Source organism: Brachyhypopomus gauderio, chromosome 4 (genome assembly GCF_052324685.1).
Source record: "Brachyhypopomus gauderio isolate BG-103 chromosome 4, BGAUD_0.2, whole genome shotgun sequence".
Lineage (NCBI taxonomy): Eukaryota > Metazoa > Chordata > Actinopteri > Gymnotiformes > Hypopomidae > Brachyhypopomus > Brachyhypopomus gauderio.
The window spans coordinates 17,150,346-17,177,557 of record NC_135214.1 but is presented as its reverse complement, the minus strand read 5'-3'; the positions used below and the strand labels follow the sequence as shown (position 1 = coordinate 17,177,557).

The following is a 27,212-nucleotide window of genomic DNA, read 5'->3' as shown; positions in this document are numbered from 1 at the left end:
TATCCTTGCTGTTGCTACTGCTTCCTGGAGGTTGTGTGAGTTGGCCTCTCTACCACATTATTTCATGACGCCAATCAGATGTAAAGTAAATAGTGCCAAGAAATATTTCCTAGATTCTTTGGGGACTATTTTTAGTATGACCAAAAAAGGCAAACCCTAAAAGGACATGAGCAGCTGAGCTCTCTCAGGACATCCAGAGCAGAATGAGACTCCCACCTTCTCCTCGCTCCCAGAGTTTGCTTATCAGACTATTGAGTATATGCCCTGCTTTCCATATACACACTCAAAAGCTGATGCTCCCTTAGGCCATGGAGTGGATGTAAACTTGTATTTGTGTTTGACTGTATTTTAGTGTGTGTGTGTGTGTGTGTGTGTGTGTGTGTGTGTGTGTGTGTGTGTGTGTGTGTGTGTGTGTGTGTGTGTGTGTGTGTGTGTGTGTGTGTGTGTGTCTTTTGACTTTGGTAATCTTCATGAAAATAAAGTGTAACTGTGAAGAAATGTGAGAGTGTAGATGCTTTTCCTTGGTAGGACATGGTGCTAGATTACGAGGGATTCCCAGGGAGAACACCAACTGTGAGAATGTATAAAAACACATGTAATTCTGCAAAAGCGCATCTGCAATATACTATAAATGCAGTGTGACTGTACACTGAGGCACTCATGGAATCAGTATATCACTCACAAGGCCTGTGTGTGGCAATCAACTTGGTGAAGAAGCAAACGTTAAAGCCGTTTCCTTCTGGTGCCTTGCGGTAGAGCTACTGTTGAATCCAAGTCTGATACGGAAACGCCTCGTCCATCAGATCTGATTCGCATCTGTTTCGTTTTTCAGCCGAGGCCAGGATAAAGAAACCACCTCCAAAAACTCCCTCAAAACAAGGTAACCGCATCCTGCAAAAAACAACATTCCTCTAAGTGCAGTTTCAGAGCAGGCATTGAATTGCCTTTATTTTATACTCTTTAAATCAATTTGTTACTCATGAACAGCCATGTAGGTCAGCATACCTTAGCTGTGAGTTCAGCGAGGTTACATGTGCCTTAATAAGGCTTGTTCTTCTGCCTGCCGCCTACAGCACATAGTCTGCTGTGGGAGATCTGGAGTAAACGTTGTTTTCCCAATAACACTCTTGGCCCCTGAGTGGATGCACTTACAGTAGAACAAATGTCCTCTCAGATTGGCACCAGCTGTTTAAAGTACTACAGTGAGAGCCGTGTCTGCGTGTCTGTGAGTGTCGGGAGTGCCATTTCTGAGCATATACAGACAGGCAGTGTGTGTATGTGCATGTGGTCTTGGGAGTGTGCATGTCACATAGTGCTTGCCAACTGCATGTGTGCGCTTGCACACTTTACGTTTGTGTGTGTGTGTGTGTGTGTGTGTGTGTGTTCCAGGGATGCCCCCTCAGATCCTGCAGTTTCCTGATGATATGAAGATCCTGGCAGGTGAGCAGGTCAGTCTGCTCTGTAAATTCACTGGAGCTCCGCCCGTCCACTGCACCTGGCTCAAGTTCCGCAAACCGGTAAGCGCTGTGCATGCGGCTGTGGGGAGATGCCTCGTTATTAAGAATGTGCTTATTCTGATCACGTAGCTGAATGTGTTGAGTGTTTAGTGGCATAATCAGAAATGTTTTTCCAGCAGTGAGCACAGGACACCGACACATGCTATGTGACGTACCAACTACAAAATAAAAAAAATCACAAACATACAGAAATATCTGTGTTGATCAATGGATTTTGAACACTGGTGTAATAGGATTTCCATATGTGTGTGACTGCTGACTTGCAAAGTTCTTTTTTTTTTTATACATTAGATGCACAAAATAAATATTTAATCTCTCCTAATGAGGCACATGCACACATACAAATGTCATATAATATTCATAAACATAATGCTGTTCTAAAACTACACAGAATAAAAGTACATTTTAAGCATTTTCTAAGTATAATGCATTAGTTTGGGAGAAACAAATCTACCGGTAATTATTATCTAACTATTACTAAATGTAATATAATTATCATTTAGTTGGAAAAAAAATGATATGCCATTAATTTCCATGATACGCTCATTCAACTGCAAGTTATCAGCAATGGTTCATGAGGTAACATGTACATGGAAAATAATACTGGCCCTAAATTGGACCAGTGGGGGACAGTGCAGCAAAACTAACACAGAACAGTTAACAAATCATTGATCACTTTTAAGAATGAAGTATTTGGACAATGTAGTAATCTAAAACCAGATGGAAAAGTTTGTTTTGGTTTTTTAGCAAAGCCACACACTGATTAAAAACATTTTACAGAAATTTTGATCAAAATGACAGCTTGGAAAGGGCCGATAACACATGATTTTTGGGTCAAGATTATGATTTTTTTTTGTAATGGCAGGAGCACTATGTGTTTAAACTAGAGAAAGTGTGAAAACTTGCAATTATAATTGTCAGGACATTGTGGACTAGGACATTAAAGGCTTATTTAATTTTGAAAAGCATGGTTCATAGATTAAAGTTTAATCAAAAAGGGGTTTGATGTGATATCTAAGAACCAAGTGCATCAAAAAAGCACCTGAGGTGCTTTGTGATTGGATCATTCAAACAACTTTAGGAGGCAGTCACAAATGGATCTTGACCAAGTTCAATACATAAGCAGCGTGCGTTTTGATGTCTGCACACAGTTATGTAAGCTTGAACTACTTTTCAACACTCGCACTTTCTCACAAATTAAGACTGAATATCTGGTATTGTACGCTATAGAATAAATTACAGTGTAAATGGGAAAAAAAGAGTGAATCCAGATATATACAATCCAGATATGAAGCAAGGTGTAAACAGGTGATGATCGTTGAAGTCTTATCTGTAAAAAAAAAAAAAAAGTAAATACAAAATGTAAACTGATCAGAACTTTCTAAATGTGGATGATGTTTAAAGGCTCTGAAGAGTAAAGCACCTAGTTAATTATATTTTAGAAATCCTTGGTCTATGACAATTTTTGAGATAAATATTTTGTCCTAACAAAATTTAACTGCACTTTGTTTTTTGGGGGGAGGGGGGATACTTGTAGTTCTTCTACAGTCTTTCCTATGAGACTGTAAGCAATCCTATAATCATTTAGAAGAATGAAAGTCTATCATCTCTTCTGCCCTTCCACGAATAGCTTGTGATACCAGGATTGGATAGATTTTTGTAAATTAATTATCTGTGTGAGGTCCAAAAAGATCCACAAATGGCAGATCCACAAAATGAATATCTATTCTTTCAGCTTCAGGTGGGCACAGATGGCATCATGTTGGAGAACAGCGACTCCAGCAGTCTGCTCACCATCGCCAGCGGCCAGCAGGAACACTGTGGGTGTTACACCGTTGAGGTCAGGAACACCTATGGCATGAGGCAAGCTGCCCTCAACCTCACCATCGTAGGTAAGACTGCTTCTCACGCCACCGGCGTCCTCAGTGAGGCCTCTGTTGGCCTTTCGCTAGCTGGAGCTCTGCTCTGTGTGCGTTAGGGCACCTGTTCCCATTGAATAAGGCTTTTATTTCCTAGTGCCTACACTAACAAAAAGCCTAGCTAAAAGTGCTAGCTGCTTCATCATATTTGGCGAATCTAATACCTACTGTACTGTTCTTCACATACAGTACTTACCAAACGCTTTGGAGCGAGCATGGTGGTATTTCTATGAAAGAACATTAGAAATCTACTTGTATAAAGTGTGTTTATGCCAAGGGCTGAGCCTCCATAATGAGAAATGCGTCCCAGGCCTGAAAACCCAAATAAGAATCACTTACATTACAGACATGGCAGCGTGGGGCTTCACAGAGAAGTGTGCATGCCACATCATCAGTCTGGGTGGTGGGACAGGCAGCCCCCACCCCCCCCCCCCCCCCCGGGACCCTGTCTACCTCAGTGGTCACATCGTTTCTCACACAGCTGTTATACACAAACATCCATTACACAGAAAAAAGAGAGGCTGATTGGCTGGGAGTACTTGGCGTACACCACGGCCCGACCGGCTGAACTGCTGGCCAAATTCTGAGTGTAACCGGCTGCATCTTTTTTTTTTTTGTCTTCACTGTAGTCTGTGCTTCATAGTTCATTGTTTCAGGCAGCAAAATGTAAAGTCTTATCTGTAAAGTGTCATGTGGAGACACCTTAAAAAAAATAGCACTGTAGTGCTCCTGGTGTTTTACAAGCTGGTGGGCTGCGAGTCCAAGCCCTCATCACCTGTTGGTGATGTCTCATCTGGTGCTGCTGAACCTTTGGATGGAGATCTGAAACCGAAAGTGCTGACAGCCATGCAGACACTTGTAGTTTCCCGTCTTGGGGGAACAGGCGCTCTGCAGGGAACTGTGCATGCCAGCCAAGGTGTATTAAGTGCAAGAAGGTCATCTCTCCTGGACTGTGTGTGCACTTGTAGAGTCTAGATCAATATCGATATATCCATATAGCTACATGGTGTAATGCAGCTCTGCAGTTGAGGTTCTAGATCTGAATCAGTGCACCGGGATGCATCTCGGGATCATGATTCCAAGCTGAGTCAGGACAACACTGCATCTTCCATGCTTGCCAGACTGCTTCCATTTTGACCACGCTCTCCTGACCTTCACCCTCCAGACAAGCCGGACCCCCCAGCACGTGTCCCCGCCGCCACGGACGTCCGCAAATCCAGCCTGACCCTGTCGTGGTACGGCCCCACGTACGACGGAGGCAGCGCCGTGCAGTCCTACAACCTGGAGATCTGGGACTCTGTGGGCAACGTGTGGTCCAACCTGGTGTCCTGCAACAGCACGTCCTACAACGTCCAGGACTTGCTGCCTGGCAGGCGGTACAAGTTCCGTGTGAGAGCTGCGAACATCTACGGGATCGGAGAGCCCAGTGCCGAGTCTGCACCCGTGGAAGTCGGACTGGAGGAAGTGGAAGAGGATGGTGAGCCCCACCTAGTGGTCGCTCTGAGAAATAGTTTGCTCAGACTGGATGGAAAACCTTTGGATTGTTGGGAGCATTGTAGTGACAATGTCATAACTTTCTTTTTTAATTGTTATTCAACAGAGAATAAAGATGAGCTTGATCCTTCCGATGATGGTAAGTAAGCCTGCTGATTCTGACATTTGTTATTGTGATTGAAATGGCATATTTATAAAAATGGCAATTCTGCAGTCACATCAGCATATCTAATAGGATAAAAATATGTTTATACTCTGCTGTATATCTTCAAACCTCTACGTTGTCAGAGTCGCAGAAGCAGCCGGAGTATAGAAACGTGACTATCAGAACAGACGTGAAGGTTAAAGACCTCTATGATGTCGGGGACCGACTGGGATCGTGAGTTTAACCTGCTGCAGCTTTGACTAAAACACAGTCAGCAGATAGAGACATCCATCCATCCATCCATCCATATTTGTTACTGCTCTCTTGCCCTTTTGTGTCTCATATTGCACCCTTATTTTATAACTGGACATTCTGCATTTGGTTTGTCCTAGGGGCAAGTTCGGAACGGTGTTTAAGCTTGTAGAGAAATCCACCAAAAAGGTGTGGGCTGGGAAGTTTATTAAAGCATACTCTGAAAAGGAGAAAGAAAATGTGCGGCAGGAAATCCGAATCATGAACGACCTGCATCACCTGAAGCTGGTGCAGTGTGTGGACGCCTTCGAGGCCAAATCTGACATTGTCATGGTGCTGGAGATGTAAGTACCGGTACTCTGAATGCGTCTAGGGTAGGTGCTACCTCAGCCTTTAAGTGAATCACTTCTTTTAACTTGAATTAATCTTAAAGCTCTTCTGTTCAATCTGTGACCAAGTCTGTGAAGACCTCTTCACTTGTGGTACTTTATGTAATTGAGTTATTGGCCAGCATGGCCTGTTAGTCTGTTGATATACAGTAGTTTCAGATAGATCCATTAATCTTACTAGCATATGAATACAATACTGGGAAGGAAGGAAACAAATACATTTTTGGGGCCATAGCCACTCTGTCATATTCTGTAATCACAAATGTATGCTGTACAATACATGACCAGATAAGCTCTGGAAATGCAAAAATATTGATTCATTGCCACTTTAATGGATGTGCAAAGTGCTGATATTAGTAAACTGAGTCTGTTTCCTCTTCATCTCAGTTTAAACACAGTCCAGCCCTTCACTGCTTAGTCCGGGCTCTTCTCTCTCTCTCGCTCGCTCTCTCTCGCTCGCTCTCTCTCTCTCTCTCTCTCTCTCTCTCTTGCTCACTCTCTCTCTCTCCTCTCTGTCCTATTGATCTTATCAATGTTTTTGTCTTTTCACTCATCTTAAGCCCTTAAGCTCCCCCCAGATGTTCCAAAGAGGTTCCAACACATTGTGAAGTGTTCTAGTCAGCACTGTTGCAGTATGAAACATTACATCATATATGTTAGCTTGCTCTTCATTCCTGCACGTTTGATTAAGCCACACCTCAACACCGTGACGGAGAAGGTTCTGAATTCGTGCCGCACAAGCGGAGCTCAATGAGGTTTTGCTACGCAGGGTCTCCGGAGGTGAGCTGTTTGAGCGAATCATCGATGAGGATTTCGAGCTGACGGAGAGGGAGGTGATCAAGTACGTGCTGCAGATAGTGGACGGTGTGGGCTTCATGCACAAGAAGGGGATCCTGCACCTGGATCTCAAACCCGAGAACATCATGTGCGTGAACAAAATGGGCAGCAAGATCAAACTGATCGACTTCGGCCTGGCGCGCAGGCTAGGTGTGTCCTTGTGTTCCGACACGCTGTAGGAACCTGTCCACATGCACCGTGGGACGCCTCTGTGCACTACAGTCTAAATTATCATGCAGGCTTTGAAATGACATCACACTGCAGAGTCCCACAGCAGCCAACAGTTAGCTTGTTCTTCAGACTTGCCTATAGAAAATCGATGAATTCATTTCTTGGTGTTAGAAAGTGTAACCTTCATAAGCACTGTTTCGTATTTCAATAAATACTGCCCTAACCTTGTCTGAATCTTAAATGTTATTCTCTCTTGCAAAGCAGAGAACGCAGGTTCCCTGAAGGTCATGTTTGGTACTCCGGAGTTCGTCGCTCCCGAGGTGATTAACTACGAAGCGATTGGCTACCCCACAGACATGTGGAGCATCGGCGTCATCTGCTACATCCTGTGAGTCCCGCTGCTGTTGTCTTTCACCGGGCTGTCTTCACGGGTCGTCTGGCTGCGCATCTGTTCTCTTCCTGTCATGGTGTCATCTCTCGGATATTATTGGGAGCTCTGTGAAGTTGCTGTGGTTTGTGGACTTTGGGGGCACGAGTGCGTGTGTGTGTGTGTGTGGCCATGTGCTTGCAAGCGTGTGGTAGTCCAACTGAGTGTATATAGATCAGCAGGCGGCTGATGAACAGAGAAGACATGACCATGGAGAGGGAAATATGTGAGAAGTCTGGGCCCCTGCTGTTTGTAATGGTGAACCATAGCTGTGAGCTCTGCTGTTTGTAATGGTGAACCATAGCTGTGAGCTCTGCTCTTTGTAATGGTGAACCATAGCTGTGAGCTCTGCTGTATTTGAAGATCTCTGCACTGTGGCTTGTCTCTGATCTCCCTCTAATTCCAGTCTGGGGATTCTGGCTTTCCGCCAGCCCAACCCAAGTAGCTTAACTATAAAGAGAGGAAAGACAAATACACTGTCTGAAGGTTGTTGGGATTTACAATTCCACCCTAGACAACGCCTGGGCCCAGAGGAACAAAAATGCTCTTTAATGTTTCAAACTTTGGTGGTGTTTCATGGGGCATTTTAGACTCTGAAAAAGGCAAGATACACCGAATATGAACAGGCTTTGATTAAGAGCAGCTCAAGTTATGAAAATGAAGGTGATAGTCTCGGCAATGGTGTGAGGGAACATCAAGAAAACAAGCCCCTCTTCACATGTGTTCTGGGTAGAGTTTCCTTCAGTCTAGTCTAATAGTGATTAGCATGGTTAAAGCTAAACAGTGTTAATCACTTGCAGCTACGTCTCTCCATACACAGACACCGCAGCATGGAGGAATAACCCAGCTGCTCCACAGATCAAACTGAGCTGCTGTTTGCTCTTAAACCACTTTACTTTTTCACACAGCACCTCCTTCCATTTGCTTACACTCCAACTCTGCTTTTGTCTCTTTGATGTTTGTCTTCTGTTGTCTACCCCTCATTACCCCTACTGTCTCCTATCTCTTTCTCTCGCTCTACCCCCCCCCCCCCCTCTCTCTCTCTTCCCCATTTGTAGAGTCAGTGGTTTGTCTCCATTCATGGGTGACAGTGACCATGAGACACTGTCCAACGTTACCTCAGCAACCTGGGACTTTGAGGACGAGGCATTTGATGAAATTTCTGAGGAGGCCAAAGACTTCATTAGCAGCCTTCTGAAGAAAGACATGAAGTGAGTTTTAGTGCTCATTTACATTTACATCTTGGGCATTTAGCAGTCTCTCTTATCCAGAGCGACTTACAAAGTTACAAAGTGCTTTGCCATCTGTTGACAGAATATATCGTAGAGAGTACCATAGATAGGTCAGAACTCCAGATACCCTTGAACCAGACTACTACTAAACTACAGGAATTAATGCTGTTACCTAGTATTACAAATAAACACAGGATCAAACTTTAACAACAGGAATACTTAGAAGTGCAAATAAACATAGATTGAAATACACGTACAATGTGAGGTACAAGGACAACAAGTGCTATCTGCGCCGTTAGTGCTCATTTGAGTAACAAACAGCGCTCACCACTGAGGAAGGCCAGCACAGGAGAAATGTCTGACTGACTAAAGAAGTTAGAAATTTCTGAGATTCATATCAGATATGAAACATAGTCTGTAATAAATCTGTTTAATAATAAAATTAATAATTCTGACCTTGTGCACAGGATGTACTTTAGTAAAGTCTTCTGTCAGCTACCAGGTGGTTGCACCCAAGTGCTTTCATTTAGTAAGAGGCTTTTTTGACACTGTTAACGGTTTTGATTGATGGTGCATTGTGCGCTCGTTTGTTTTGACTGTGGAGAGACTCAGATGGGGGTGTTTAACATTTAGATACAGAAAAATTCCTTTGATCAGTTAAAACGAATGTTTTCACTCTTCACTGTGGAACTGTTGATTAGCCGTCACAGTGAATGCCTAAGGATCTCGAGAAGACCTTGATGGATTTATTTAACGATGTTTACTTGTCTTAACTCTGTGACCTTGTTAGTCAGTGATGTTTGATCATCTTTATATAAATCTTCTGAGAATTTCCCTACACCTTAAACGTAATGCGTGGATTTTAGAGGGTAATTTGAAGATATGTTGTTAAAAATATATCTGAGGCAGCTGCATAGAAGATCTGGGTAAAACTCCATGACGGGTTTTAAAATTATATATTTATTGTATTAATATTTAGCTTTGGGAATCCACAGATTTTTATCCTTATTTGTGCATTGATGGGTTTTATGTATGTAGTGACCTGTGGCGTTCACTGCAAACTTTAGTTTTTTACCTTCAGCTGTGTACAACATTTTGGTTTTACAATATATACAATCTATTTTACAATATATACAAATAAACAGCTGCGTGCTGTCTGCGTGTCTGCGTGTCTGCGCGCTGTCTGCGTGTCTGCAGGGCTCGTCTGAGCTGTGAGCTGTGCTTCCAACACGTCTGGCTCAAACAGGACACCAGCAACATGGAGGCCAAGAAGCTCTCCAAGGAGCGAATGAAGAAGTACATCCTCAGGAGAAAGTGGCAGGTGAGCCGCCATAGCGCCCACACCCAAGAACCACCTGGATGGATGGAGTGTCCCCCGGGTCTGTCAGGACTCTCATCAGGGCTCCGACACCTGCACGTGGTGCTGACATACGCTCACGGACGCAGGTTAAAGGCCCGCAGGAGTATTGGCGTAGGTGCATCATGTGCAGGTTCGAGGAGACCTCTCCTGCACGCGTGCTAAACATCAACCATTTCTGCAGAAAACGGGCCACGCTGTTCGGGCCATAGGACGCCTCTCCTCCATGGCACTGATGGCAGGCGTCCACGCCAAGAAGGTCCCCACTGAAGGTACCGTGGCAACAACATCCCTTCTCACCTCACTTCGCTCAGACATGGTGGAGGTTGGTGATGGTGAGATGCATCATTAACACATGCCCAAAAACGCTCAGAAATACTCGGTGGTTTGGGCAACCATGTTATCATTCTAGTACTCATCAATGACCGGGAGGAAAAAGTTAAGAAACGTATTCCATGTTGTCTCCCTTTGTCTCACAGTCATCTCAAATTACTGCTCCTTAGTGTCATCTAACATTGTTTAGTTTGCTATATTATATATTTCTATATTATTATCATTTGTTTAGCTGTGTAATTATTCAAACATTATTGGAGAATAGGTCTGGGGGTTTGTGTTGGTGCAGAGGAGAGCCGGGTCCAGGAGGAGAGTGACGTGCGGAGCCCGATGAAGCCCATGTTCACGGCACTGATGAAGGACGTGGAGGTGGTGGAGGGCAGTGCTGCACGCTTTGACTGCAAGATAGAAGGTACTGGGACGTCTGTGGAGCACCAGGAAGTGCTCACAGCCTCTCGCAGCCCAGGCTCACACACTCCGCACGCGCTGGTGGCGCACACACACACATACATACATACACACACACACATACATACACACACACACACACACACACACACACACACACACACACACACACACACGCATGCACACACACATACACACACACACACACACACACGCATGCACACACACACGCACACACACACGCATACCCACACACACACACACGCATGCACACACACACACACACACACACGCATGCACACACAGACACACACACACGCATGCACACACACACACACGCATGCACACACACACGTACACACACACACGCATGCACACACACACGTACACACACACACACACACGCGCAAACACACACGCATACCCACACACACACACACGCATGCACACACACACACGCAAACACACACGCATACCCACACACACACACACACACACACACACACACACGCAAACACACGCATACCCACACACACACACAGACATCCTCCTGTCCGCCCCTGCTCAGTCTTGTCCATCGCTGGTCAGTTTCTGACTACAGGATCTCTGCTACCTGAATATTATTGGGGTGGAGGAGGGTTGTGAATGTAGAGGTAACAACAACACAGTAGCAGCGTTCACGCTGGTCTGAGTGCAGCAGGCAGAGCAACTAGAGGTTTCACACAACACTGCAGCAGCTAGAATGGCTTCTGCCATCTTTAAACATGCAGCCACCAGCAGTAGGAACCTGGTCATCAGTGGGCAAGTTTCTAATTGATGGGGTAGTTTCTATTGTGTGTTCATCTATCACCAAGCAAGTGATAGATGGATAGATAACTGCCAGTTGCACATCTCGTCAGGTTATCCGGACCCGGAGGTGGTGTGGTACAAGGACGGCCAGCCCATCAAGGAGACGCGTCACTTCCAGATCGACTACGACGAGGACGGCAACTGCAGCCTGGTCATCTCGGAGGTCGGCGGCGACGACGACGCCATATACACGTGCAAGGCTGTGAACAACCTCGGGGAGGCCACGTGCACAGCGGAGCTCATCGTCGAGCTGATGGCAGAAGAGGAGGAAGAGGAGGAGGAGGAAGAGGAGGAATAAGTGGCATAGGGTGAATGGATGAATGGGATGAGTCTTGGGCTTCCACTTTAGCTTCTGGCTCTTGTCACCTGCTCGGACTGTTGGAGTTATGACACGACGTACTCGAGCGCTTCTATTCCCACGTGGCGTGCTTGTTGGGGTCCACTTCACGTGGGCCTTCTCGTGTCAGCACGACCGTGCACATCAGATTCAGTGTCAGGGTGTTGAGGTATTTATGAACTTACTTCCATGTTACTCACATTCCAGGTTTTATGTAATTTGGATATTTGCGATATTTAATTGTTTGGTTTTTTTCTAAAACAAGCAAGCTCACAAAGCGTGTTGGTGTGCTCACAGATCAGCGTTGTTGTATGTGAGGATTCCGTTTCTTTTCACCTGGCTGTATGTTTAAGACCTGTGTAAGCTCAGGCATAATAGCTTTAATTCATTTGATCGGAGATGTTGGCTTTTGTCACCTTTTTAAAATAGATAACAGCACTAACTGTTACAGGTAACTGAAAAGCACATTTTAACTGTTTTACATTAAATGTATGTAGATTATATTTCTTAATTTTTTATAATATGGATTAGTTTGACAAAGTGTAGATTACATTGTAATAAGAAACACTACATCTGTAGTAACTCACTGTTATAAAATAAATAAATAAACATTTTTTTTATCACAAATAAGTGTTTCTTTGGTGATTTGGTGTTAACTCTTTATTAAGTTATGGGGAAATGTGCTCTATGAGCGGGAGAGACCTTAAACTTCCGACCACAAGATGTCGCTGTTTCTGCATGGTGCCTTATTGAAGCATGAAGTATGAAGGCCCACCCACTACTCAGGACCAAATTCACGCTTCCTTTTCGCAAGGTCTTTTGTACTCTTATAAAGGAAATTAGTAGATTTTTAAATAAATATTTATTTATATATACATGTCTGATCACTGACAAAGCCCTTAGTGATTCAAAATGAAAATAAGTATTTTGAGGACTAAGTCCGCCACATTGATGAGCGTCTGTTGGCTGTGCTGACTGGGCTGAGGAGTGAACATGGTTGAAGTGTGGGGCATCTCTGGCACACACTACAATGTCTCCTCTGTCTGCTGTGTTTCGCCTCTCTCTCGTGAGTGTGCACTCCAAGACTAAGAACACTGCTGCCTTTGGCTGTCCCGCACACCAATTTAGCAACATCTGTGAACTGGAGTCCCTCGGAGATCCCCTGACATAGAGATTTTATTGTTCTGACTTTATTTTTGGCATCTGTCTGGCATTTTACATTTCCTTGTAGTGCACTTAAAATGCAGAGGGTCTCTTTAGGCTACTTAGGTTTCACCAGCTGTGCCTGGTGTTCCTATGTTCTTGCTTTACCTCTGTGTGGAGTAAAACACCAACATTAAGGCTGTGCCCTCCGTTTAAAGCTCTTCATTTAAGGCTAAATGATTTAGGGCACACATACACAGAGGGAGAGAGATGTCTTCACTGTGTAGGACACTAGAGGATTCGTCTCAATGTCCGTGATCAGCATGTGAAACACATTTTTTAAATGATTTTCCCCATTCCCTAAATTCAAAAAGCGGGACTCTGCCAGCTTTATTCTGCTGTGGATCACGCCCTGTAATCCTGTGAAATTGTCCATCTGGACAAGGCGAACTTTCCCAAGCTGATGTCCCTGTTCGGTGGACACCTGAGGATCTCAGCCTGGCAAACGTTTTATTGATCGCACATTGACGCTACTTGTTTTTTTTCACCTTTTGAGTTTAAAACTTAGGGAACTTCAAATACCAGCATGCATCAGATGCACCACGGTGTGCACAACTACACGCCCCAAAATGGGAGGCCGGTGCGAAGGGGGCAGTTGTGCAGGGATGCGCCTGGAAACGCTGCAGAACCGTGTCTGTGGATCCGCAGCTACTGACGGGGAGCAGCGAGCCTGAATCATGAGCACCGTGACTACAGCTCACTGGGAGTGGTGTGGACATTGTGCAAGATACGGATAAGACATGAGCTCATTTGAGCGTTCACTCTCAGGCGCGCGCTCGGTTTGAGACGATATAATGCGCGAGGTGGAGTCGCGCGCTTGGGACGGTGGCGTTTTGTTGTTGTTTCTTCGTGGACTTTTGGTGGTAAAGCGAGAATAAAGTCAGTCAGAGAGTCTACAAGCGGGGATTAAATCATCCAGAGAATCTACAAGCGAGGATTAAATCAACCAGAGAGTCTACAAGCGGGGATAAAGTCAACCAGAGAGTCTACAAGCGAGGATAAAGTCAGTCAGAGAGTCCACAGAGTGGCCAGATAACGTTTCAGAAACATTTACTGGGCCGGTTGAGTTTGTTAAAGTCCCGGAGTGTCGGCAGCTCCACGGCGGGACTGAAGTATGGGGAACGCGGGGAGTGTGGAGCAGTCCGACCTGAGAGGACACAACATGCCCCTCAAACTGCCCCTGCCCGACCCGGGGCAACTGGAGGAGAGATTTAACATCGTGTTGGTAAGTAACGTATGTTGAAGATGAAGACATTGAGTGATTGCTGCTGTCTGCGCTGAGGCGAGTCTTTTGTTCGCTGGTCCATCCTGGGGTGTGGGACACTGAACTAGTCTGTGACTGGTCTTTAGTAAAGTCCCTGGTCTCTAGTAAAGTCCCTGGTCTCTAGTAAAGTCCCTGGTCGTTAGTAAAGTCCCTGGTCGTTAGTAAAGTCCCTGGTCTTTAGTAAAGTCTCTGGTCCGCTATTGTGGATTAATGAGGTTAGCTGTGCTACCACCTACCACCATGTCCACGAAAATAACAGCACACGTTTATAAACCGCCCGAGTTACTGGTTTGTTATACGCCGATAACTGTGTTGGTCCAGCTAGCCCGTGGTGGTGAGTTCTTGGTTACTTTGAGACCTAGCAAGGTTTATTTCTCCTGACCAGAGAGTGATTAATCTGGACAAGTTTGACATGGACCTGCCAGCTGAACTAATGATTTATTATCAGTCGATTTTCAATAAATACTTTAGATACATGTAAATAGACCACCAACCTCCAAACATTTTTGGTAGAAAAAAGTTTGTCGATTAGTTTTAAATATCTTCTTATGTTTTCGATTGGTATTTTTTAGCATTTGTATTTGAGAGAATCAGGTTTGCTGAACATCTGTGTAGGGTGACTAACGAGCTGCGACCCAGTCCCGGTTCTGATCCAACCATAGACACGTGGTTCCGATATCTGACGTTTGAAAATGTCATTGGTTTAAGGTACATATTCTTGTCATTACTCCGTATAATTCAGTCACATTGAGATTTAGAATTGGTTGGAAAACCTTTTTTATAGTTTTAAGCTTGAATGAGTTGGGGTTGACACCGTTTAACCTAGATCAGGAGACGATTGCTCACACCACTCAAGCCAATCCAGAACCATCTGCAGATAGGCTATACATCTTTAAAAGTACTTGTACCAGTCAATATTTTTAATACCTCCATAAAATAACTTTCTAATAGACAGTAGACCGTTTCATAAAACATGTCTATTGTAAATTAGATGTTTCCCTTGCTTTTAATTAAGATTGGGATACTGGATTTGAGGACCAGTGTCCTGAAACTTAAGAATTCTATTAATGGTCAGAATCTTTAACTTAGTTAGCCAGTTGCTGACTTGTCCTGCTGTCAGGACTAACAAACCAGGGTCAGACATAGGCTAACCACCAGACCTGATGCTCCACTAATGGAGTTAAATGCATCCTTGGAACTGTGTCATGAGAAACTCCAGTTGGCTCTCGAACGCGCACACACACGCACACTGTTCATTCACTTAGCTGTCCACTATCAGAGCAGCCTAAGGCAACAGAGGGTCAGTGAAATAGTTAAAACTGTCCTGAAGGCAGTGGGGTTTGGATTAATGTTTCACTTACTCACACACATGCCTAGGGCTGTGTTAGGTTCCTAGCCTGAATGTTTTATTTCATTATTCACTATTTTCTTTAAAACACGAAAGCTCTATTTGTCCTCTGATGAGGACAATAAGTCCTCTGATGCTACAACCACGCAATCTAATTTGGCATTAAGAAAAATCAATCATTCCAGCAATCAGCTGGTCAATCAATCAGTTGGTCAATCTCTCAGTTCAGTCAGTCAGTCTGAGTTGGGTAATTATGCAATTTTGTCTATCCATCCAGTCATATGTTATAGACACATGGTTTTTGTGTTATTTTCTTTGCATTACACATTCATACATTATATGCTAATACCCTCTAATTATTAATACTTTTTTGTAATTTCTGTTGACAAAACTGCTGCAGTTTGAAATTAAGTAATTAATTCAGGCATTTTATACAGTGGTTGACATTATTTAGACCGTTGAAAATGGACAGTGCCTCCAGTAAACTTGCCCAACATTATTTACCATTAGTGGAGTCTAAGAAACACCACGCAGAGACACAAAATACTCCTATTGTGTGGAGAAAGGACGTAAATCCAGTACAATGTAACGTCCCAGCTCCCGCTGCACTATGAAGACTTGAGACCTGCCTAGTCCACAGTGCTTCATCACTGGCTGGTGGGGACAGGGATGATGTCTTTGTCTTCGGCAGACAGGAATAGGGGCATTAGTAGTGTTTTGAGTGCTTTAATCACAGCTTTTGGTGTTATTCACTTCTTTTAAAGCCATGATGGATGTCAGCCTCTGGGCCCTGGTAGACCTGGGGGAGCAGTTGACATCCAGATGATATGACTGCTCTCTGATCACAGAGCTGCTGACGGAGGGTTATTTGTGCTCCTCGCTGTGGAAAAGTGCGGTTTTAAATATGATAATTGGGGCTTGATCATGTTGTACTACACTTGTGGTGTCTGTTTTGTTTTGGAAGTCACGTTTACACTTACCTACACTGGGACTGATTGTGCAAGGGGAAATGTTATTGTTGTCATGCATAATGTTCATTATGAAATGTTTTAATGAGCATAGCTTAACATTTCTAGAACACTGATCAACTGTATGTAAAAAAATAGATATGTTTTTGCGGACAGATCTTGTAAGGAAAAGCACTATTATCTTACTATTTCTTTCACTAGCCTAATAGATATATTTTCCCAGTATTTTCTTAAATAGTTACTTTTTGTAAACACTAAATAAATGCATTGAGTCAATCATGAATCTTTTATACTTTAATGTGCCACAACTTTTTTTTGGTCCTGTTTCATGGAATTCTTCTCAAGTATGATATATTTTTGCTATGATTCTTCCATGATATTTCCATGATATTATATTTCCCTTTTGTTAAATACCTGTTCAGCCGTCTACAGTAATTGGAAACACTGCAGAGAGCTTCGTCATAAGTATTTTAGTCTTGTTTGGAAAGGCTGAAGTCCAGGCAGCACTGCCTTCACTGTCCTGACGTGGAGTGCACGTCTTTCATGCCGCTATGCAGCTTTGAGCGGTCACTCTCAGCGATAGGGGGACCTACAGCAGATTCTCAGAGCAGACCTTCTTTGTGTTCCGCGTCTCCATGATGAACTCTGGGCTGGTCCACGTGCTTCTATGCTATGAAACACTAGGGTCCTCCTCTCTTTGGGTCTGTTGTGACTTTAGTGTAGCCTGCTAATAATAAACAGTCAAAAAAGGTACAACTCTACACTAAGAAAAATCAGTGCAAATGTATTATGGAAATGAGCACACCATCATTTATGTATTATGTATTTATGAGTTTATGTAAGGTCATCCTTTTTTTTTGTTCGTTTGTTTTTAGAGACTTTTTGTTCGTTTGATTTGACTTGATAACAGTGTTTCCTGTGAACCTGTTCTTTTCCTTTGAAAAATGGAAACGCATATTTTCCTTAAAACCAGGAGACAGCACTGTCTGGCCATTAGCCTAATCTTTCAGCTAAGAGCATGTCTCCAAACGTCAGGGTGGTTGCCGTAGTTGCAAGGGCATTACTGTTAACCACGTTTCCCAGGAGAAGAATGATAACACATGGTTGCAGTGTGGGTTTGAACAAGCATGTTTATCAGTTTTTCAAGGAAAGGTTTATTTTTGTTAAGACGCTGTGCAGAACTATCGTTTCGTTATGATGATATAACATTGTGAAACTCAACAGGGGAGAGACAAAAAAAAGCAGCAACGGAACAAGTTAACTGTTCAGTTTTGCTGGGGCTTTATTCCAGTTTAATCAGCTTTTGTTGGTTTTATTCATTCCAGAGTCAAAGAGAAACTTTGTTTCCCCCATAAGCAGTGCAAAATCCAGCAGTGTTCATATGAGTCAAACATTACCCAGAAGCTGACACACAGCTTTTCACCTCCAATGGTGGAGGTAATCGTGGATCGCAGATGGAAACTTGTGATATGCCATGGAAACGAGCTTTGTTTTGGGACCAGCGTTGAGTCCGAGTGTGTGCCTCCGAGCCCGGCTCTGCTGAGCACCTTGGCAAACAGAACAGTAGCCTTCACGGGCCCATTATCAGGGCCGTCCTCACTGCCATGTGGGAGTTGCTGCCTTAGCTTTTGTTATAGCTGCACTCTCTCAATAGGAAGTGGAGATTACATCTAAAGAGGCTTTGCTACAGACAGACAGCCCACCGTGGTCTTGTTCTGCCTCCAGTCAAATTTGTGTTGTTTTAGTAATGCTACGAACTATTAAATAACCATATTAAAGATGAAATAGGCAACATAAGTCTTCCCACTACAGGACTACATGCTAAGTGTAAATTCGGAACCAAATTTGTACAGGAGGCTAAAGTCTATGTAACCTTTCTGGTTATATATTAAGGTAACTGTATTGTTTTATGTGGTAATAAAGTGAAAGAGTATATTGTTTAGAAGCAAAAGCAGTCACAGCTTTATATAGAAAACCAGCTGTAGGAGCCTATGTTGTTATAACTGAGAATTCAGTTAGTCTGTATTAGGTGGTCTATGATGAAAATATGTCTCTTACTCTCGTGGTTGTCTTTGAGACAGCACGTTTCCTTCTGTGAGGGTCTTCCCGGCCACAGACCCTGAGCGCTAGCAGTGGTCCGGGTCGGAAATCTCCGTCATGATTTTGTCGGCCACACGCACTGAATTAATTTCTGTGGCTGTTCTTGCAGAGTTTATAGGTTCTCGTGTATTAATCATCCTGCTTAAAATAGAAAAGTGAATCAAATATAATGAATGTAAAGGTTGCGTAAAGCCAAATGTGCTCAGTGGAAACCAAATAAACTGAAATAACCAATGAAATTACTTCCGATTGTTCTGAAGTCAGTTACTCAATTCTGTGGTCTGCATCTCTGGTTTCTGTACTTTTGACAGGCCTAGCTTGTCCTTAAACAACATCTCTGCAGACAGAGGGTTGACGTAGCTTTAAGCAGTTTCCAGCAATAAAGGGATTATTCATTCCAGAAAACAACCAGATAACAATGCTTATTCTTTAACACATGCATTTATTATGTAAAACCCTCACCATCTCTGCAAAAAGAGTCTTTATGTTATAGGTGATGGGCTGATGCCTAATGAGTCATGGCTCAGTATGTCACAGGGACTTTGTGCCATCAGTGTTGCGTTATACAGCGGTGACCAGCTTCTCCTGGCCTACACACTGTTTACTGGGCAGTCTGGTGCAGAAGGTGTCTGCTGTATGTGAAAGGCTGGTCTTCACCATTAGCTTAGTGTAGGTAGCCTGTGGTTATTAAATTAGCCCTTATTTCTACAGCTTGATCGTTACTTCTTTTTTCCGTGTCTGATGAATGCCAGAATCTGATGTTTCCAATCCTCTAAACTCTATGATTTCAGTTATGATTTTTTTTATGAAGTTCTGGTTTGGCATATTTCTTATCTAGATCATCACTTCATTCAGCAGCATGGCCACAAAGAGCATTCTTGGCATCTTTGTAAGCGTTTTTCTCGTTAAGCCAAATGAACAATGTTGATTGTCCATGCTTCACACACAGAGCGCTGATAGTAGCTGCAGAGACGACGTGTCCAGCCAAGCCAACAGAGACTTCCATTATTCTCCCCCAGAGTGGATCCTGGCAGTGCCCCCCAACTCCGTGGTGCTCGCGGCCCCTCCCCGTGGCATTGCCGCCACCCTCGCCGTGCTGCTCTGGGTTCCTGACTGAGAGCCGGCCGGTGACCCGCCGCTCAAGCGCCTGGACGCTCCCTTGGCTAATTAGGCAGGCCGGTGGCAGTGGGAGGCGGCCGGGAGGCGGGGCCTCCGGAGCATGGACGCCAGGGGCGGGCACGACGGGAATCTTGGCAACATGGCAGTGCGCCGTGTGGGAAACAGACGCTTGGCTCAGGATCAATAGCAGCGTGTAGCTGCACTTTAACTTGTGCTCAGAGCTCTTTTCTCTTTGAAATGTGGAAGTTTGAGGTAGTGTTTGGAGGCCTGTCGATTTTCTACAGTGATTTATTTCAGTTGGGGTTCTCTTTCCATCTCATAATCCATTGGTACAATTATTTATAGTACAGTAAGGAACAGTTAAATATTTTTTTCTCTTCCCCTTTCTATTGTATAAGATCCTTTCCTCCCCTCCTGTGAAGCACGGTTGGCTTCAGAGGGTTCTTAGTGGTATCTCTGTTTCTGCTATGCACCTAGTCACTTATTAGCTTTAGTCCAACTTGCATTCTTAGGTTGAAAGTGTGATTTAGGTATCAAGGTATTGGAGTTCATGCTTTTTTATATGACTACGTTAAGTGATAAGCCAACAGTAAACAGGGAAGTGTTCATTTCACTTTCTGAAGTAGCAGGTATCATTCAAGAAACAAGTGGCTGGTAATAAAATGAGTCATAACATGCCTAGGCACTGATTAACCCACAATCGTGACTGTGCCTTATGTCACACGAGGTCCTGACAGTCCACAACATCACTACATGATTTCCCCGTGCAATCGGTCTCTTGTTAGGAACTCGTGGAGGATGATGTAATGGTCTAGTATGGCTTCATTAATAGCTACCAGTCACAGAATGGCCAAGTGTGCCACACAATAGTCAGAGTCACTTCTGGGCACGGTGCCTCATTGTCATGCAGTGCATTATGGGAGTACTCTAGGTTCATCGCGCTGGCCAAGATGGCAGCTGTTAGAGCCCTTAGTGAGCATGTGACTAGACTCAGTAAGAGAGTAGTGTGTGTGTGCTCGTGCTCGAGTGGGTTGTGGTGGGTGTTTGCTTTGACGAGGCAAGCTGCTAGCAAATCCAGCTGTTACTCATTGTAAAAGCAAAACACAGACCTTCATCTGTGTTCTCAAACAGTGATAAGAATCCTCAGACAAAAACAAACAAAGAAAGAAACAAAACACTGTGAAAGTTTGCTTATAGACACCTACGGTCACAGGCAAAGGACTGTGGGCAAGTTTTTCAGATATTAGTCTATTAAGTCTAACGTTAATATTCTTATAAAAACTATTTTCTCATAAATAAACAAAACAATTGTGGATAATCAGCCTTGTGAATTTATACCTTGTTTAGAGTTCATTGGGTAATCAGGTAGTTCTCCTTCTGCTCTGAATAAGGTCAGCTGTGAAGCTTGCCCGATTGCTCCAAAGCTTCCATCTTCTGGTGAGTATTCGGGTTGGCCCGTTCACCCCGAGCCCCTTGACCCGGCCCGCCCTCTCCCTCCTAATGGACCGTACCGTAGGCATTGTGTCTGCCGTGTTTGTACTTGGGCTTTTACTTGGGCTTTAGTGACACTTCGAGTTTGGGACGAGACTCGGGTACACTCTTCTCTCTGGCTGACGCGGTGCGGGCCGGGCCGAAAGGCGGGGCTTGTTGCCGAGGCTCTTGCCAGGAGAAACATCTGCTGTGAGAATGGAAGGGCCCACTGTATATGAGCATGATGCTTACCAAGCTGAGCTTTAACGGAGGCCCGAGGGACCCACGCCAGAGGAGGCGAACAATACGCCAATCTGTCATCCCAGGTTTATTCCCGGAGTCCCTCCTACCGACTGTGTTGAATTGAAATGTCCCACAGTGAAAGTCTACATTTAGTGTCATCTAAAAGCAGGGCAGTCAGCTGTGGAGGTTGTCTGTATAACAGGGGCTTAAGGGCCTTTTGTAGGGAGAAGAGTCCTAGATGTAGGTATTGCTACAGAAGGAAAACCCTTTTGCCTCCTGAATGGTTTGCAGTTTGAAATGTAGCAATGACGCCAATAATATGGTTAGAATTCTGGACGTTGCGATATGACCTGTGGAAATGTCCCAGTGGTAAATTCCCTACTTTTGAAAATCACAGGGTTGTAGAGCCAGAACTCATCATGGTACACCAAAGGAAGACAAGTGTCTGCCGGGCCTCATATGCCTTCAGTTCATATATTCTGTTTAATACAATGTGGGAACTTCAGTCACTGAAGTTTTTACTAACTTGTGTAGCTAATTTGTTCAGTGATTATAAATAAATTTAGCAATACAGATGACCCAAGAGAAAAGATTTTTTTTGTATGTATTAATGTTTGCACCAATTGGTTTGTAGCAACCATTTATAGCTATTTTATTGTAGATTTTTGTCATGAGATGGATCCTCAAAGGTATTATGAGAAATGACCACTTGTGTTTGATGGACAATTTTTTGTCCGGATCTGGCCAATGTTGATCCAGATCTTCAAATGGAAGTCAGATTTAGGTTTACTTGGCATGGTTAAAAGTAGGTTGAATATGGTACTATATGGTATGATTCTAAATGATACAGTAATGTTATGCTGTGTTAGGTTTTCCAGTACAAACAGTGGGATCAATGTTCCTTACTTTGAACCTATTGAAATATTCAGCTTGATCCAATACTTGACATTATGGATCAGAATAATTTTGCCTGATCTGTGTTGCATAAAACCAAAGCAGTGAGATTTTTAAGTGATAATGTCAGGCAGCCAGTTATTACAACACAATAAACCCCATCAGGGGGTCAGAGAGGTTCTGCACAGCTGCCCACAAAAGCTTTCAGTAACCTGACACTAAACAATGGTTTTGAATCCCATTTTATTACAAGTTACAAGCGGTTACAAGCTTCTGCTTAAAGAACCAGTCTATTAGTACCATATAGCTAATAATAGCTAATGGTCTGTTCATAGTATAGTTTGGTGGTCTATTATTGAGAAATAACTGACTGAGAATAACTGAGATGAGAATGAGAATAAATCTTAGATTTGTAGTAAAGAGAATGGTCTTTTATTTTGTTTCCCAGTGAGTGTCATATGATTTAGTGTTTCACCCCGAAAATTGAAGTCATATTTCATTAACTTTTGTTCTGGCTGCTTCTTTCTCTTTTGGACATTAAACATTCATTTGTGTTCACAGCTTAAAGTTTTCATAAACCTTTGTGAAATATTACTGAGAATAATCCATGCTAGTCTGCGACTGCAGTGTCTGCCTCCATAGTTGGAGTTAGCAAGCACTAGCCCTCTGATTCATAACCTTACTTGACAACGTCACTCACCAGTAATGGATAATGGACACCAATAAGTGTGAGTGTTTTATAGTCAAAGCAGCGCTGCTTTATTTAGTCAGGGTTTTTTGTTTTTGTATATAACCTAATCTGAGGTGGGGCCAGACGGCAGCGTGGAGACACCGGGAGTCTCCAGGTCCACCAGCACAGACGCGCCCTTCTCAGATTGTCGTCTGTGTCCTTGAACTCTCAGAAGGGTGTAGGGTGCGTAAAGCCACTGCAAAAGAACAATAGTGTAATAGCATGAATTGTAGCATTCAGTTCAATTCATTTTATTCTTTCACACAAAGCAGTTTTAGAGAAGTGTGTGTCGGGGTGTAGGTCCTTAATCAGCAAGCCAGTGCTGACAGAGGTATTGTAAGTAAGTAAGTAAGTAAGTAAGTAAGTAAGTAAAATACATTTATATAGCACTTTTCACAGGCACAAGCCACAAAGTGCTTTACAACGGAAAATTGTCAAAAAAGAAAGTGAATCCTTTCATGCACTCGGATGTATTCAGAGGGGATTCATTGTGCTTCTGGTAACTAAATGCACTGGATGGGAACAGTAGATGATGGGATGGTTTCACGCTTACACAGGTGAGTAAACTATAGCAGACACAGGCAGCCTGTGTGCCCTCCCCACCTGTCAAACACTTAACAGCCCCACTTAAACCTGTTTTGCATCTCTGCTGCCAGCAAATCAGTCCTAAATGTTTTGATTGCGTGTGTGTGCATGTGTGTTGTTTGTGTGTGTGTGTGTGTAGGGTTTAGTCTGTGACTTTGCCACCCAAGGATGGAGCAGTGTATCTCATATGAGCTCTGCCTGTGTAGCATAAAGGCTAAATGTTTAATGACTCCCAGACACAGGCTAGGAGAGAGGAACAGAGGTCCAGTGTCGGGAGAATGAGAGAAGCGAGTGCATAAAAATCACTGTCATTCCATTCATTTTGCTGGGTGGGGGGGGCGTGGCTGCTGTATTGGTCCCTCCCACCTCACCAGTGTAATTACAGACATTGCCAAGAGTTGTGGAGTTCCTCAGTGACACACGTAAACCTGATTCGTGTAGATGTCTTCAGCAGGCCTCCGGGGCAATGGCTTCGTGCCAGTCTGTTGGCATCTGCTTTGAACTGATACTTTTTATGACAATGGCCATTTACGTCTGTAATTATTAGAACAGCTGTAAAAACCCACTTTAAATACATTTTATGTCGTAAGTACACGTCCGTTTGTAATAAATAGCTAGGCATGTTAACATTTTCTTTGTTTGCAATGGAATATATAAATAAATTAATTATATAAAATAGAAATAGATCAGCGACCATAGTTCATTTTAGGGACTGATTATTAATAGTCATATCTGTATTACATATAAAAGCCAGCTGTCGGCCTGCTGCAGTGCACCCTATTTCTGCCCTTTAGTTCAAACGCTACTGCCTTGTGAACATATGCTTCTGTGTTCTTTAGCTTCAAAAGATTTAATAAATCACGATTTATTATTTTTTAATTACACGGAGGGTGATAGATGTATCCCTAGTCTGGCCTCTATGAATAAAAAAGAAACAAATCACAGTGTCCTCTGAACCAGCCCAGGTTAAGAGTGCCTTAAACAGCTCAAAGAGCTGAGTGGAGTTAAAGGCCTGGAACCTTCCAGGACAGCAGCTCTGGGTCAGTACTGATGGAGGTCACTAGGTCATGATGGTGTGGATGAGTGGGTGTGCGGCAGGTAGATGAAGCTGAACAGACAGACACGTGTCCATCACAACGTGTTTCAGAGCCCCAAAGAGCGATTCATCATCGGACGTAACGCTAGTGCTAAAATCATACGGTTAACGGGGCTTAAGTGATTCTGTGTGATTAGTAGTGCAGCTGCAGGAGATATTGGGCTTCTGCTGATCTCTCCAATGTGAGGGAGAGAACTGGGGGGGTGCTTCTCCACCCCGAGGCTAGGGTGGGGTGAGGAAACGGAGCAAATCTGATTAGCACGGCAGTGACGAAAGGGATTACACCACAGAATTACACTCTTGGAACTTTGCAAGGATTCAGTGGCTGCTTTAATCCAGCCCCCCACACCCCATGTTGGAGATTATGGTTGGTATGCAAAATTGTTTCAGTCTTAGCTATGAAAATTATGACTATAGGAAATGGGTAGAGCATTAATTGGAAATGACTAAGACATAATACTTAACAAATGCACACTTTGTTTAACTTTGGTCTTATTCGGTATTTTAAGTTCAGGTCTAGTCAGCGAGCATGAGCAGACGATTACAACCTGCGCCTCCACAGCACTAAACAGATTACAGGAACCTATTGCACTGTTTAGAAGTGCTGCTGGCCTCCAGACACACTTCCAGAGGGTTATGGGTAACTGGATAGAGAGTTTCCTGTCTGAGGTCTGCTGGCTACCTCTCACTTTGATGTCATTTGCAGAGTAGGGGTCAAAGACGCAACAAAAAAGCCTTGTTTGGGCTACGGAAGAATTTATTAGCCTAATTAGAATAACCCTAAACCCTTATTATATTTTATCTTCATAGACCCATTGTATACAAATACCTGAACTCTCACATAATGCTTCCTATGACTTATGCAACTTCAAAAGGCAGACAAGTTAATGATTACGGATAAGTTAAGGGAACGTTTAAAAAGTCAGGCATCATTTGAGGCCAGGAGAACAGTAGCCAGCTTCAGTCTTGTTGGGGGATGGATCCACGAGTTTAATTAAGCGGTCCCTCACCGTGGCCTCTCTTTACCTGCTGGTTTTCTCATCCTGCCCTGTCTGGGCTGTGGAGAGGAGTGTTTTCTGCAGCACTGACACAGACACTGTCTGGCTCCTCGCTGCCTCGGCAACGTGAGAAAGTACGGACGAAAGTCTCGGTCCAGAGGGCGGGAGCAGACAGCCTTGGGGTGTGTGTGTGTTGGGGGGGGGGGGGGGGGGGGGGGGGGGGGCAAACTTTGGTTTGTTCATATATCTAACTAAAAGAAACAGGAAATTGGTTTACCCGAGTTTCTACTGTACTGCATGTCACAGAAAGGTGTGGCAGTGTGGTGGAGGGAGAGAGAGAGGGAGGGAGGGGGGGAGAGAAAGAAAGAGTGCGTGTGGGAGGGTGGTGGAGGGAGGGAGAGAGAGCACGTGTGGGAGGGATTTAGGGGGGAGAGGAGAATGCCCCTGAACGTGTCCGCTCTGCCCGTCAGCCTGGGTCTGTGCTGAGAGAGTCCGACGGGTTCTGTAACATCAGTGACATGCCATCACACCACAGCTGATGCAGCGCTGCACTTTAATAGGTGAAGACAGGCAGGAGGAATGTTGCCTGTATGGAAAAAGACAGAAAGCCTCAAGCAAGCACCTTTTTGCCATTTTAATGGGAGATGCGGTGTATTAAAAACAAATCGTTAGAAGTGCTATTAGGTGGAGGGAATGAGATCTGCCTGCTGGATTTAGCTGCCTGCTGGCTGTGGGTTTGGATTGTGCCTGTGGCAAACGATTACTCAAATGATCGTTTATTCTGTATATTATACATCTACAGAATTAGAACAATGGCGAGACCTGAAACTCCAGATCTTTAATTGAGTTTGTACCAGGAGTGTTGATATAAGACCAACTTTGTCATTATTGCTATTGTATTTGTAACCACGCAGGTTGTCCACATTATATACGCATTAATATCGACATTCATTTGGTGGTCGTTGAATGGAATGATGGGTGTTAACCAGATCGACTTCCACAGAATTGTTGTAACTTTATAAAAACAAATGTTTGATTTTTATGTATTAATTTACCGGTATGCCTTTTTAAATTTTATTGTGATTTGAGATCTAAATGCATTCATGACAATCTTAAATACGTCTTTGCATATTTACTGTGGTTCAGCAAATACGAGGCGATGCACACGTGTCATGAGCTCTTAGAACGTTTCTGGCTTATCACCAAGCATTTCAATAGAAAGGTCGGCTCTAAATACCTCACATGTACTCTCGGCCTTTGTGTCTGTGTGGAGCGCTTTGAATACACCGCTGTGCGTGAAACGCTCCCCACAAATGAACTTGCCTCGCTTCAGAAAGCGTGCATGTCTAACCCTCTCACTAGGAGCCTGTCGTTCACACATACAGTATTTTCCCACTGTTTCCAGACAATTTTGGCATTTAACATGTTGCATAATCTCTAATGGGATTGTGAAGCACAGTTACACACACACACACACACACACACACACACACACACACACACACACACACACACACTCCTAGTCAG

At 43.8% G+C, this 27,212-nt stretch overlaps 2 protein-coding genes across 8 annotated transcripts in view; both read left to right on the top strand.

Moving 5' to 3' along the window:
• The window catches only part of mylka (myosin, light chain kinase a), a 45,874-nt gene extending 33,601 nt beyond the window's left edge, over positions 1-12,273 (top strand). For 2 of the 5 annotated variants that reach the window (XM_077002737.1, XM_077002741.1), the window contains 14 exons: positions 833-880; positions 1,390-1,517; positions 3,253-3,409; positions 4,602-4,913; positions 5,037-5,069; positions 5,219-5,309; positions 5,468-5,671; positions 6,486-6,703; positions 6,986-7,112; positions 8,210-8,362; positions 9,581-9,704; positions 9,925-10,012; positions 10,339-10,485; positions 11,381-12,273. In XM_077002737.1, the coding sequence (XP_076858852.1) occupies positions 833-880; positions 1,390-1,517; positions 3,253-3,409; positions 4,602-4,913; positions 5,037-5,069; positions 5,219-5,309; positions 5,468-5,671; positions 6,486-6,703; positions 6,986-7,112; positions 8,210-8,362; positions 9,581-9,704; positions 9,925-10,012; positions 10,339-10,485; positions 11,381-11,628 (2,078 nt within the window). In that variant the 3' untranslated portion in view covers positions 11,629-12,273. The remainder of the gene's footprint in view (positions 1-832; positions 881-1,389; positions 1,518-3,252; positions 3,410-4,601; positions 4,914-5,036; positions 5,070-5,218; positions 5,310-5,467; positions 5,672-6,485; positions 6,704-6,985; positions 7,113-8,209; positions 8,363-9,580; positions 9,705-9,924; positions 10,013-10,338; positions 10,486-11,380) is intronic. The other 3 variants (XM_077002739.1, XM_077002738.1, XM_077002740.1) reach the window with 3 other exon arrangements.
• Positions 12,274-13,350: 1,077 nt separating this feature from the next.
• The window catches only part of fmnl2a (formin-like 2a), a 50,845-nt gene continuing 36,983 nt past the window's right edge, over positions 13,351-27,212 (top strand). Inside the window, exon 1 of one of the 3 annotated variants that reach the window (XM_077002733.1) lies at positions 13,351-14,095. In XM_077002733.1, coding sequence (XP_076858848.1) covers positions 13,985-14,095 — 111 coding nt within the window. In that variant the 5' untranslated portion in view covers positions 13,351-13,984. The remainder of the gene's footprint in view (positions 14,096-27,212) is intronic. The other 2 variants (XM_077002732.1, XM_077002731.1) reach the window with 2 other exon arrangements.